The 12122-nt window shown below is 47.7% G+C and overlaps 1 protein-coding gene across 3 annotated transcripts in view; it reads right to left on the bottom strand.

The window, feature by feature from the left end:
• The window catches only part of otud7b (OTU deubiquitinase 7B), a 40543-nt gene that overhangs the window by 7271 nt on the left and 21150 nt on the right, over positions 1 to 12122 (bottom strand). For 2 of the 3 annotated variants that reach the window (XM_061262275.1, XM_061262282.1), the window contains exons 2-11: positions 10536 to 10770; positions 9918 to 10088; positions 9382 to 9609; positions 8855 to 8956; positions 8250 to 8377; positions 7498 to 7610; positions 6534 to 6661; positions 6047 to 6196; positions 5583 to 5697; positions 4490 to 4574 (exon numbers count right to left, since the gene is read on the bottom strand). In XM_061262275.1, coding sequence (XP_061118259.1) covers positions 4490 to 4574; positions 5583 to 5697; positions 6047 to 6196; positions 6534 to 6661; positions 7498 to 7610; positions 8250 to 8377; positions 8855 to 8956; positions 9382 to 9609; positions 9918 to 10088; positions 10536 to 10620 — 1305 coding nt within the window. In that variant the 5' untranslated portion in view covers positions 10621 to 10770. The remainder of the gene's footprint in view (positions 1 to 4489; positions 4575 to 5582; positions 5698 to 6046; positions 6197 to 6533; positions 6662 to 7497; positions 7611 to 8249; positions 8378 to 8854; positions 8957 to 9381; positions 9610 to 9917; positions 10089 to 10535; positions 10771 to 12122) is intronic. The other variant, XM_061262293.1, reaches the window with a different exon arrangement.

Genomic DNA, 12122 nt, shown 5'->3' with positions numbered 1-12122 from the left:
ATGGTTTGGAGACAGATGGGTTGGAGACTCGTTTCAGACTGTTTGGAGACTTGTTTCAGATGGTTTGGAGACAGATGGGTGGGAGACTCGTTTCAGATTGTTTGGAGACTCGTTTCAGACTGTTTGGAGACTTGTTTCAGATGGTTTGGAGACAGATGGGTGGGAGACTCGTTTCAGATTGTTTGGAGACTCGTTTCAGACTGTTTGGAGACTTGTTTCAGATGGTTTGGAGACAGATGGGTTGGAGACTCGTTTCAGACTGTTTGGAGACTTGTTTCAGATGGTTTGGAGACTCGTTTCAGATGGGTTGGAGACTCGTTTCAGATGGGTTGGAGACTCGTTTCAGATGGTTTGGAGACAGATGGGTTGGAGACTGGTTTCAGACTGTTTGGAGACTCGTTTCAGACTGTTTGGAGACTCGTTTCAGACTGTTTGGAGACTTGTTTCAGATGGTTTGGAGACAGATGGGTTGGAGACTCGTTTCAGACTGTTTGGAGACTTGTTTCAGATGGTTTGGAGACAGATGGGTGGGAGACTCGTTTCAGATTGTTTGGAGACTCGTTTCAGACTGTTTGGAGACTTGTTTCAGATGGTTTGGAGACAGATGGGTTGGAGACTCGTTTCAGACTGTTTGGAGACTTGTTTCAGATGGTTTGGAGACTCGTTTCAGATGGGTTGGAGACTCGTTTCAGATGGGTTGGAGACTCGTTTCAGATGGTTTGGAGACAGATGGGTTGGAGACTGGTTTCAGACTGTTTGGAGACTCGTTTCAGACTGTTTGGAGACTCGTTTCAGACTGTTTGGAGACAGATGGGTTGGAGAATCGTTTCAGATGGTTCAGAGACAGATGGGTTGGAGACTCGTTTCAGACTGTTTGGAGACTCGTTTCAGATGGTTTGGAGACAGATGGGTTGGAGACTCGTTTCAGACTGTTTGGAGACTTGTTTCAGATGGTTTGGAGACAGATGGGTGGGAGACTCGTTTCAGATTGTTTGGAGACTCGTTTCAGACTGTTTGGAGACTTGTTTCAGATGGTTTGGAGACAGATGGGTGGGAGACTCGTTTCAGATTGTTTGGAGACTCGTTTCAGACTGTTTGGAGACTTGTTTCAGATGGTTTGGAGACAGATGGGTTGGAGACTCGTTTCAGACTGTTTGGAGACTCGTTTCAGATGGGTTGGAGACTCGTTTCAGATGGGTTGGAGACTCGTTTCAGATGGTTTGGAGACAGATGGGTTGGAGACTCGTTTCAGACTGTTTGGAGACTCGTTTCAGACTGTTTGGAGACTCGTTTCAGACTGTTTGGAGACAGATGGGTTGGAGAATCGTTTCAGATGGTTCAGAGACAGATGGGTTGGAGACTCGTTTCAGACTGTTTGGAGACTCGTTTCAGATGGTTTGGAGACAGATGGGTTGGAGACTCGTTTCAGACTGTTTGGAGACTTGTTTCAGATGGTTTGGAGACAGATGGGTGGGAGACTCGTTTCAGATTGTTTGGAGACTCGTTTCAGACTGTTTGGAGACTTGTTTCAGATGGTTTGGAGACAGATGGGTGGGAGACTCGTTTCAGATTGTTTGGAGACTCGTTTCAGACTGTTTGGAGACTTGTTTCAGATGGTTTGGAGACAGATGGGTTGGAGACTCGTTTCAGACTGTTTGGAGACTCGTTTCAGATGGGTTGGAGACTCGTTTCAGATGGGTTGGAGACTCGTTTCAGATGGTTTGGAGACAGATGGGTTGGAGACTCGTTTCAGACTGTTTGGAGACTCGTTTCAGACTGTTTGGAGACTCGTTTCAGACTGTTTGGAGACAGATGGGTTGGAGAATCGTTTCAGATGGTTCAGAGACAGATGGGTTGGAGACTCGTTTCAGACTGTTTGGAGACTCGTTTCAGATGGTTTGGAGACAGATGGGTTGGAGACTCGTTTCAGACTGTTTGGAGACTTGTTTCAGATGGTTTGGAGACAGATGGGTGGGAGACTCGTTTCAGATTGTTTGGAGACTCGTTTCAGACTGTTTGGAGACTTGTTTCAGATGGTTTGGAGACAGATGGGTTGGAGACTCGTTTCAGACTGTTTGGAGACTCGTTTCAGATGGGTTGGAGACTCGTTTCAGATGGGTTGGAGACTCGTTTCAGATGGTTTGGAGACAGATGGGTGGGAGACTCGTTTCAGATTGTTTGGAGACTCGTTTCAGACTGTTTGGAGACTTGTTTCAGATGGTTTGGAGACAGATGGGTGGGAGACTCGTTTCAGATTGTTTGGAGACTCGTTTCAGACTGTTTGGAGACTTGTTTCAGATGGTTTGGAGACAGATGGGTTGGAGACTCGTTTCAGACTGTTTGGAGACTCGTTTCAGATGGGTTGGAGACTCGTTTCAGATGGGTTGGAGACTCGTTTCAGATGGTTTGGAGACAGATGGGTTGGAGACTCGTTTCAGACTGTTTGGAGACTCGTTTCAGACTGTTTGGAGACTCGTTTCAGACTGTTTGGAGACAGATGGGTTGGAGAATCGTTTCAGATGGTTCAGAGACAGATGGGTTGGAGACTCGTTTCAGACTGTTTGGAGACTCGTTTCAGATGGTTTGGAGACAGATGGGTTGGAGACTCGTTTCAGACTGTTTGGAGACTTGTTTCAGATGGTTTGGAGACAGATGGGTGGGAGACTCGTTTCAGATTGTTTGGAGACTCGTTTCAGACTGTTTGGAGACTTGTTTCAGATGGTTTGGAGACAGATGGGTGGGAGACTCGTTTCAGATTGTTTGGAGACTTGTTTCAGATGGTTTGGAGACAGATGGGTTGGAGACTCGTTTCAGACTGTTTGGAGACTCGTTTCAGATGGGTTGGAGACTCGTTTCAGATGGGTTGGAGACTCGTTTCAGATGGTTTGGAGACAGATGGGTTGGAGACTCGTTTCAGACTGTTTGGAGACTCGTTTCAGACTGTTTGGAGACTCGTTTCAGACTGTTTGGAGACAGATGGGTTGGAGAATCGTTTCAGATGGTTCAGAGACAGATGGGTTGGAGACTCGTTTCAGACTGTTTGGAGACTCGTTTCAGATGGTTTGGAGACAGATGGGTTGGAGACTCGTTTCAGACTGTTTGGAGACTTGTTTCAGATGGTTTGGAGACAGATGGGTGGGAGACTCGTTTCAGATTGTTTGGAGACTCGTTTCAGACTGTTTGGAGACTTGTTTCAGATGGTTTGGAGACAGATGGGTGGGAGACTCGTTTCAGATTGTTTGGAGACTCGTTTCAGACTGTTTGGAGACTTGTTTCAGATGGTTTGGAGACAGATGGGTTGGAGACTCGTTTCAGACTGTTTGGAGACTTGTTTCAGATGGTTTGGAGACTCGTTTCAGATGGGTTGGAGACTCGTTTCAGATGGGTTGGAGACTCGTTTCAGATGGTTTGGAGACAGATGGGTTGGAGACTCGTTTCAGACTGTTTGGAGACTCGTTTCATACTGTTTGGAGACTCGTTTCAGACTGTTTGGAGACTCGTTTCAGACTGTTTGGAGACAGATGGGTTGGAGACTCGTTTCAGATGGTTCGGAGACAGATGGGTTGGAGACTCGTTTCAGACTGTTTGGAGACTCGTTTCAGATGGTTTGGAGACAGATGGGTGGGAGACTCGTTTCAGACTGTTTGGAGACTCGTTTCAGACTGTTTGGAGACTCGTTTCAGACTGTTTGGAGACTCGTTTCAGACTGTTTGGAGACAGATGGGTTGGAGACTCGTTTCAGATGGTTCGGAGACAGATGGGTTGGAGACTCGTTTCAGACTGTTTGGAGACTCGTTTCAGATGGTTTGGAGACAGATGGGTGGGAGACTCGTTTCAGACTGTTTGGAGACTCGTTTCAGACTGTTTGGAGACAGATGGGTTGGAGACTCGTTTCAGACTGTTTGGAGACTCGTTTCAGACTGTTTGGAGACTCGTTTCAGACTGTTTGGAGACTCGTTTCAGACTGTTTGGAGACTCGTTTCAGACGGTTTGGAAACAGATGGGTTGGAGACTGGGTTCAGACTGTTTGGAGACTCGTTTCAGATGGTTTGGAGACTCGTTTCAGACCGTTTGGAGACTCGTTTCAGACCGTTTGGAGACTCGTTTCAGACCGTTTGGAGACTCGTTTCAGACCGTTTGGAGACTCGTTTCAGACCGTTTGGAGACTCGTTTCAGACCGTTTGGAGACTAGTTTCAGACTGTTCGGAGACTTGTTTCAGATGGTTTGGAGACTCGTTTCAGACTGTTCGGAGACTTGTTTCAGATGGTTTGGAGACAGATGGGTTGGAGACTGGTTTCACACTGTTTGGAGACTCGTTTCAGATGGTTTGGAGACTCACTGCAGACAGTTCAAGCCTGAAATGTCTGCAGCTGTTTCCCATCAGGCAGTGTAATTTCCCCTTGTGTTTGAGCAGTTTGCTGCAGCTGCCTGGTTGTGGAGACTGACTGAAATGTTGTGGGAGTGACAGAGAGGAATCGTAAGACTCACCTGCACGTCACAGGGCAGCGGGAGCCATGTTACCGTCATGTAGGTGTGCAACAAGTGCAGCTTCGCCTCTAATGACAGAGTGACGCTGAAGGAGGGAAAAGGAGACACAGTTGAAGTAAAACGGTCATGACCGCACCACTCTTCCCTGTTTTGTGTGGTTAATGTAGCATCGACTTTATGCGTTTAATTGCAATAATTCCCTAGCCATTTTGTTGTCCTATGCACTGAAGCTTAAAGCAGAACATTTGGTCTTCTGTGCAATTTTATTTGTCAATGTATTTTATTATTATCATTTTAATTATTTTTTTTAAATACAGTCTGTACCCTCTTTGTACAGACAAACCAGGGCCTTAGTTGAACTATTTAAGGACTCCCTGTCATAGAAATGTGCAGGGACAGAACTTCAAAGTAAAGCTGTCTGCCCACCATCTTTGTTACTTTTTATAGAGTATCTGAGGCCTTATCTTATGTAAACTTGATTGGAAGGCATTGCTGAGAATCCAGCAGCCAGGCACGCCCACAGTCCACCACTAAAAAAAGATCTTCCTTCTCACTGCGTTCAGGGCTATATTTGGCTTACCTGGAGCCCCATTCAGACGGCAATTAGTGCTAATCCCTGCCTAACTGGTGAGTTTATCTTAGATGCAAAGGGCTTTAGGGCAGAGAGACTGTTGCTTTGCTGGTTAAAAGCAGGCACACAGATGTTTGAATTCCACCCATGTGTTGATGGCTAATTTGTTTATGCAGTCTCTTTCATGGAACTGAAAAGTAACATTCCTGTTCTGGCACAGGAAAAGTGAAAATCAATTTCTAGTTCTAGTTTTCCGAAAAATTCTAAAGGATGGGAGCACAGTGGTGATGGTGATGGTGTAATGTCGTGGTCTGTCTGGGCATAATCTTTTTAAAGAAGTAATTTAAATTCACAAGATGAGCCTAAAAATTAAAGTCATTCTGAAACAGTGTGCATGATGGCGGTGACTGGCTCAGTGAGGAGAGCAGGTCTGTCCAGGCCAGACACAGAACACCACCGGGGCTTGGGGTATGTCACCAGCGATACGTCTCCGGTCTGATAGACCCCGGCAGGGTGGCCCACCTTGCCAGCATCACGTTGTCCATGTCGTCCTTCCCCCACTCCCAATCCCTCCCCGGGTCCACAGCAAAGTGCACGGGCAGCATCTTATGCTCAGAGTCCGTCAGTGGGATCACAGCTAACGGGCAGAAACATTACAGTTCAGGATACAGCAGCACAGGTTTCACACGGTCAGGTTGGCGCCACATTCTGACATGAAAGCTAAGCTAAGCTAATGGATAATGGTAATACATTAATTAGACTGTAGAAATCTGTGGGGCAGGGCCTGCTGGTTGCTCTGGTGAGGCGATTAGCTCAACACATTTCAGGCTACATTTTCAGAAAGTTGAAAAAGGTTGGCTACCACTGCACGGCAGGACAAATGTAAATTGAAATGTTGTCAATAATTTGGGACCTCACAGGCAAACAGGTGTGATAAAGACTGAAGAAAAGGATGAAGAATGTAGCATTACTCTCCCAATCCGCACCTTGATCTTTGGAGCCGTCTTTCTGCTCCATGGAGACCAGGGCCGAGAAATGGGCCTGGTCGTACGCCAGGACCAGAGGCGAGCGATGGCACTTTACGGCAGGAACCTCCAGAGGCAGGTAGATACCCCCGAATGGGATAGGTGCAAAGGCTGGGGAGAAACACCAGACCTAACGGTTTTCATCTGCAATCTGTCATCATCACAAGTTCTAGCTATAAGAAAGTAGTATATTTATGTTATACATTTTATTTTTTTTAAAGCTGTTCCAACATGACATAACATAATAGTATATAATCTGAAACGTGGTTAGATGCCAGTTATGGTCACGTGCCGACCAGCAATCTCAGTATGAAACTACTTGAGGTATTGTCAGCCACTTCTGCTCCCAGGTTGCGGTCCACACCTCAGCCCCCACAGCCCTGTCCTGGCTGGGGCCCGTGTAGCACCCACAGCCCTGTCCTGGCTGCGGCCCGTGTAGCGGACTTACCCTCCCCTCCAGAGTCCCTCAGCATGGTGTCGGCCACCACCACGATGGGTCTGCGCAGGACGTGGGCCAGAACAAAGACGTGGAACTCCTCCAGGCTTTCATACACGGGCTCCTCCGAGGACTCCACCCTGCACATGCGCACAACACACACACGCGCACAACACACACGTGCACAACACACACGCGCACGCGCACACGTGCACAACACACAGACACACACGTGCACAACACACAGACACACACACACACACACACGCACGCGCACGCGCACAACACAGACACGTACACACACACGCACACACACACACACACGCACAACACACAGACGTGCACAACACACAGACACACACACACACACGTGCACAACACACAGACACACACGTGCACAACACAGACACACACGTGCACAACACACAGACACACACACACAAGCACACACACACACGTACACACACACGCGCACACGCACGCACACACGCACACACACACACACACACACACACGCACAGACACGCACACACACACGTACACACACACGTACACACACACGTACACACACGTACACACACACGTACACACACACGTACACACACACACACACACAAACAAACACACACACAATGAACACACCGCGAGAGCCCCAGCAGCTCTATATACAAACATGTTTGCATTCTCACAGAAGCAGAACTTAGTATCAACTGTACATTGTTATGACTTCATGTACTTAGCAGATATCCTTATCGACCCCAACTTAATAAAAAATAAATAAATAAATAAAGCTTATACTGACACAGCTGGATGTTTTGCAGAATGTGGTTCAGTACACTGCTCAGGGTCTCAAACCACAGCTCAACAATACTCTGCCATTATTAGTATCTGTGCACATAAGTAACAGGAAAACATATCAGCGGTTTACAATTGAGACCCTTCCCACCAGGGGGCAGCGCTGGGTGTAAGGACCTACCCCGAGCAGTTGCTGCTAGTGGTGCTGTAGTGTATCCGGGGTTCACTGGAGGCCAGCTTCAGCAGCTCATTCCACTCCTTCTGCCACTCGTCTTCAGTGTACACCAGACCTGACTGCACACACACACACACACACACACACACACACACACGCACACAAACACAGCAGGGCTCACACAGCAGCCAACACACACACAGGCTTCTGTTCAGCTGCAGTCTAACAAGGACTCTTTGCTATGGCAACAGCTGGATACAGGACGCCAGCATCGCATGGCTATGCGGAAGCAGCAGACCTGCTTGGATTAATCACACTGCTCTTTGCTTAGCAAACATTTTCAGACTAAAATAGACATAATTACAGTTCATAATCAAATAATGCAGCCTCTGAAATAATTTACAGTGGTTCACAGATTATGAAAAATTCACAGAAAACGACAGAACGAATCCGACCGGTTAATTTGCTCACAGACCTAGGCCCATTTCTAAAATTGCAAATTTTGTAGTAGACTTTCTAATTTAGAAACAGAGCACAAAAAGAGTGTCTAAAATAAGCGCTCAGACACACTGTTTGTGCTGCTGCCTCATTAGCGCAGGCCAGTGTGTGAACACCAGAACTGTGTCCAAGGGCAGCATAACGTGCTAACGGGCGCTCAGACACTGCTTGTGCTGCCGCCTCATTAGCGCAGGCCAGTGTGTGAACAGCAGAATGGTGTCCGGATGTGAGGGCAGCACAACGTGCTAACGGGCGCTCACCTCTTTGTTCTGCTGTGTCTGCTGCCAGCGCCACCTGCGTCTCAGGGCCTCCCTCTCCTGCCCGTGGTCCATCAGCGCGTACAGAGACTTCCGCAGCATCAGGTCCCGATCATGAAAGCCCCACATCCCTGCACAGACACATTATTTACTCATTATTCATTTATAGAGCGGAATATTTACCCAACCCTTCATGTGTGTGTGTTGATAAAGGGTATAACAACTGGGTAATTAGCCAGCTGCTAACCAATTTTCCGAACCATTATCTTATGTTGTCCCACCCCTGGCAGTTTTCTATTATGTAAAAAATTACCTCATTAATTTTCTTAACATGCATCATTTCACGGCACTTGCACTTCCATTACAATTATATTATACACAGCGAGCACACAGATTCATTAGGTTTTACGGTTTCAAAGAGTTCTAGTATCTCATTTAAGCGACAGTAATCAGTCACTTAGTACATAAACAGTGGCCAAACACCCAAGATCTTCCATTCCATAGTGCTGTCCTGTGCCTCTGGCTGAAATTCATGTCAGTGATAGAAGAGGCAGCAGAGATACTCACTGCGTAACTGTGGCCAAACCAGCCGTGAGCTGAAGACTCACCCAAAGACGCTGCGTGTAGCAGGCAGTTTCCGTCCCCGCTCGTCGCCAGCGGCAACAGACTCTGACAACTAGGCACCACCCGCGTCCACCAATTCAGCCGACCTGCAGAAAGGACAGGGTAAGATGACCTCTCTTTAGAAGAGCGCATTACCGCTCTCCCTCCTTAGAGTGGTGCATTATCTCGGCATGCTTCAGTGGTTTTGAGGTTGATGCAAAAACACTGTGCTTCCAAGTGTGAAGCAAGCCTGAAGAGATGTGTAATGTGATGGCTATGGATTCCCAACATCCATTTGCTATTGATAGCAAATGTAATTTAAAATGTCATTCAAGCTTATTTTTATTAAAAAAAAATTAAAAAAACAGCAATCTCTGAAAAATGGGTTCAGTATTGCCCTGGTGCAATCCTCAGTAGCACAATATTTCTCCATGCCTTTAGCCATTCGCATTCTCCCAAATGTCTGCACAAACCCGGAGGCCCCACCACCGGGGGAAACAGGTCGGTGTCAGCAGCGGGACTCCCGGCTCACCCGCGTGCTCCAGGGCCACCATCATGGACTGCTCGATGAGGTCCCTCTCGATGAAGCCGCGGAAGTCGTCGCGGTACACGGTGAGGTTGGGCAGCTGGAAGGTGCAGAGCGGCGTGTCCAGGAGGGGCTCGCTGCTGCTGCCCCCCGTGCTGGAGACGTGTGAGCGCGCCAGCGACACGATGGTGGAGCTGGCGTGGGAGATGCCCCGCGACAGACGCTTCTCCGTGGCTGAAAGCAGGGGAGAGCGGGAGGGTCGGTCAGGGGGGGGGGGGGGGGGTCGCACAAAGCCCAGGATGAAAAGCAGGGGAGGAACAGGCAGGCATGAGCGGAGAGATCAGAGACGGTGGAAAAACAAAGGAAGGAAGGAGGAGAGCAGAGGGAGGTTTGTGAAGCAAAGGGGTGAGAATTAGATTGAGGAGAAGGAGTAGGCGAGACAGGAAACAGTGAAATATTTCATAGGAGGACAGGATGGGCCATAACGAGCACAGAGATTTACAGCACCATAAACGCGATCAGATTTAAACCAGCATTCCCACCTTGTACCACGTCATCTTGCCGGAGCAGAGGGGGCCGTACCACTCTGGCCATTTCCTTCTCGGAGGGGTAGAGTCCCCTCTCCTCCCCAAAAGAGTACGACAGGTTCCCAGCATGCACCTGCCGTAGCTGTTCGAAGTCACTCAGGGCAGCACTGAGATCCCAATTCTTTCCTAAAAATCACAAGCATGATATCAGTTCAGTCAAAAAGGGACCAGACCAATCCGTTAGAAGTCACTGACAAACAAAAGCAGGTATTCTTCCTGCATGGAGTCGTGCCATAACGTAGTGGTTGAAGTGCTTGACTAATGCCTGGACGGTTTGTGGTTGAACCCCCAGAGTAGCCACAATAAGATCAGTGCAGCTGTTGGGCCCTTAAGCAAATCCCCACTGTGCTCCAAGGGAAAAAAGTGTCAGCTAAATAAGTGGAATGACCCTACGTGCGACTAAGCACTAGGCCAATGATGGAGAGCACCAACGACCCTTTTTATGCCAGTAAAAACTACCATCTGAAATTAATACTCATAACCAACTCAACATGGCTGAAGAGCATGCCATTCTGACCCAGTTGCTCAATTGTAAATGAGACCAATTCAGGCTCACAGACGGCTCACGCTCACCTTCCAGCAGATCCCTCGCCAGTCCTGGTTCAGCTCCTGTGGAACGGACAAAGTGGGACAGGACTGCGTCCATATCCAAAGTCATGTGATCATGAATTCACTGTGTGGTGGGGGCCATCAGAACAGAGAAAACAGGGGTGGTGGGAGGGGGGAGGTTTTCCCTGAGGGGCCAACAGGAGGGGGAGGGGGGGGGGGGCACGGTCTCCTCTGCTCGGGTCAACAGTCACAGCCACACCTGCACAGACAAAAAGAGAGAGAGGGTGAGCTCAAAAAAAGCCATCGGAGTACTATTTCTGAAACAACTGCGTTAATACAAATAAAAAACAACCTGTCTGCATTGGGCAGGAAGAAATAATGAACTGCACAAAGCTGTATGACAATATGAAGTTAATAAATGATGAATAATGACTGACAGGCAGAGCTGCTCTGCTAAGAGCGACATTCTGAATGGTGGAATGACATTTCTAAAGATGCAGTCACACGAAACGCATTCCCTACCACTCCTCAGCATATCATTTGTTGTAAGATTACAGCGGCCCGTCTCCACACTCGTTTGAACCCATGACCTTGCCGGTCACATGTTGTCCCCGACCACCGTCACATAGTGCTGACAGCAGTGGACGGCGGAACAATGGCGAATGCGAGTCCCGAGTGAAGAGCACAGCCCTGACCTGCACTTTCAGAGAACCTCCATTTTACCCATTCCACTTCTTTCTTCACCGAGTAAGCAGGCCTGGTGTAACACACCTCACTGAACGGCCAGATGTTCACTTTCAGCCAGAATACCGCCGTACTGACTGAATACTGCACTTTCTCAGAATCCGACCATTCCCACGCAGTAATTAACTTTGTGTATGCCGTCATTACTCCAGTGTGGCGTCTAACACACAGGCACAGTACTGAAGTGGTGGGACTGCAGGTAATGACAGTTTTGCTTGCAGAAGCATTTCAGGAGTCGACCCTATAGTAGCCTCTCTCTGCTTGACTGCAGTCAAGTGGCCGTCCTGACACTGTCACTGGTGTGTACTTTAATTTTAAAAACCCTTCTCTCATTTCCTTAGCTCCACTCAGCAGAGGACGCAAGGAAAGGATAAGATGATAGAGGAATCAAGGGAAAATGTATATGACAAAAGGAATGTCTTTGTTCTTTCAAGTGTCAGTTTGAAGCCACATCAATTACAGACTAGGGATGTGACAAATCATCAGTTTTTGTAACCGACTACCATCCTATTTTTCTCAACGGTTGACCGGTTAACCGATACAGCTTATGACCGCTAGGGGTCGTATCATTTAAAAAATTTTTTTTTTATTTTTTTTATTTTTATTTTTATTTTTTAAACTGGATTACTGATGAATTTAACAGCATTTTCAAACTTTATTTTGGGCCATCTCAATAGTTAAATGTCAAAATAGTAAGTCAGATAATAGTAAGTCAGCCTATTTGCCAAATTAAATATTTACATATTGACATATGACATTGTGCATCATGTGGGGGCGATCATGTGTGGGCGACATGGCTCAGGCAGTAAGAGCAGTCGTCTGGCAGTCGGAGGGTTGCCGGTTCGATCCCCCGCCCGGGCTGTGTCG

Source organism: Conger conger, chromosome 1 (assembly GCF_963514075.1).
Source record: "Conger conger chromosome 1, fConCon1.1, whole genome shotgun sequence".
NCBI classification, from domain to species: Eukaryota; Metazoa; Chordata; class Actinopteri; order Anguilliformes; family Congridae; genus Conger; species Conger conger.
Note: the sequence above shows the minus strand (reverse complement) of the source record. Positions and strands in the feature narration are given on the sequence as shown.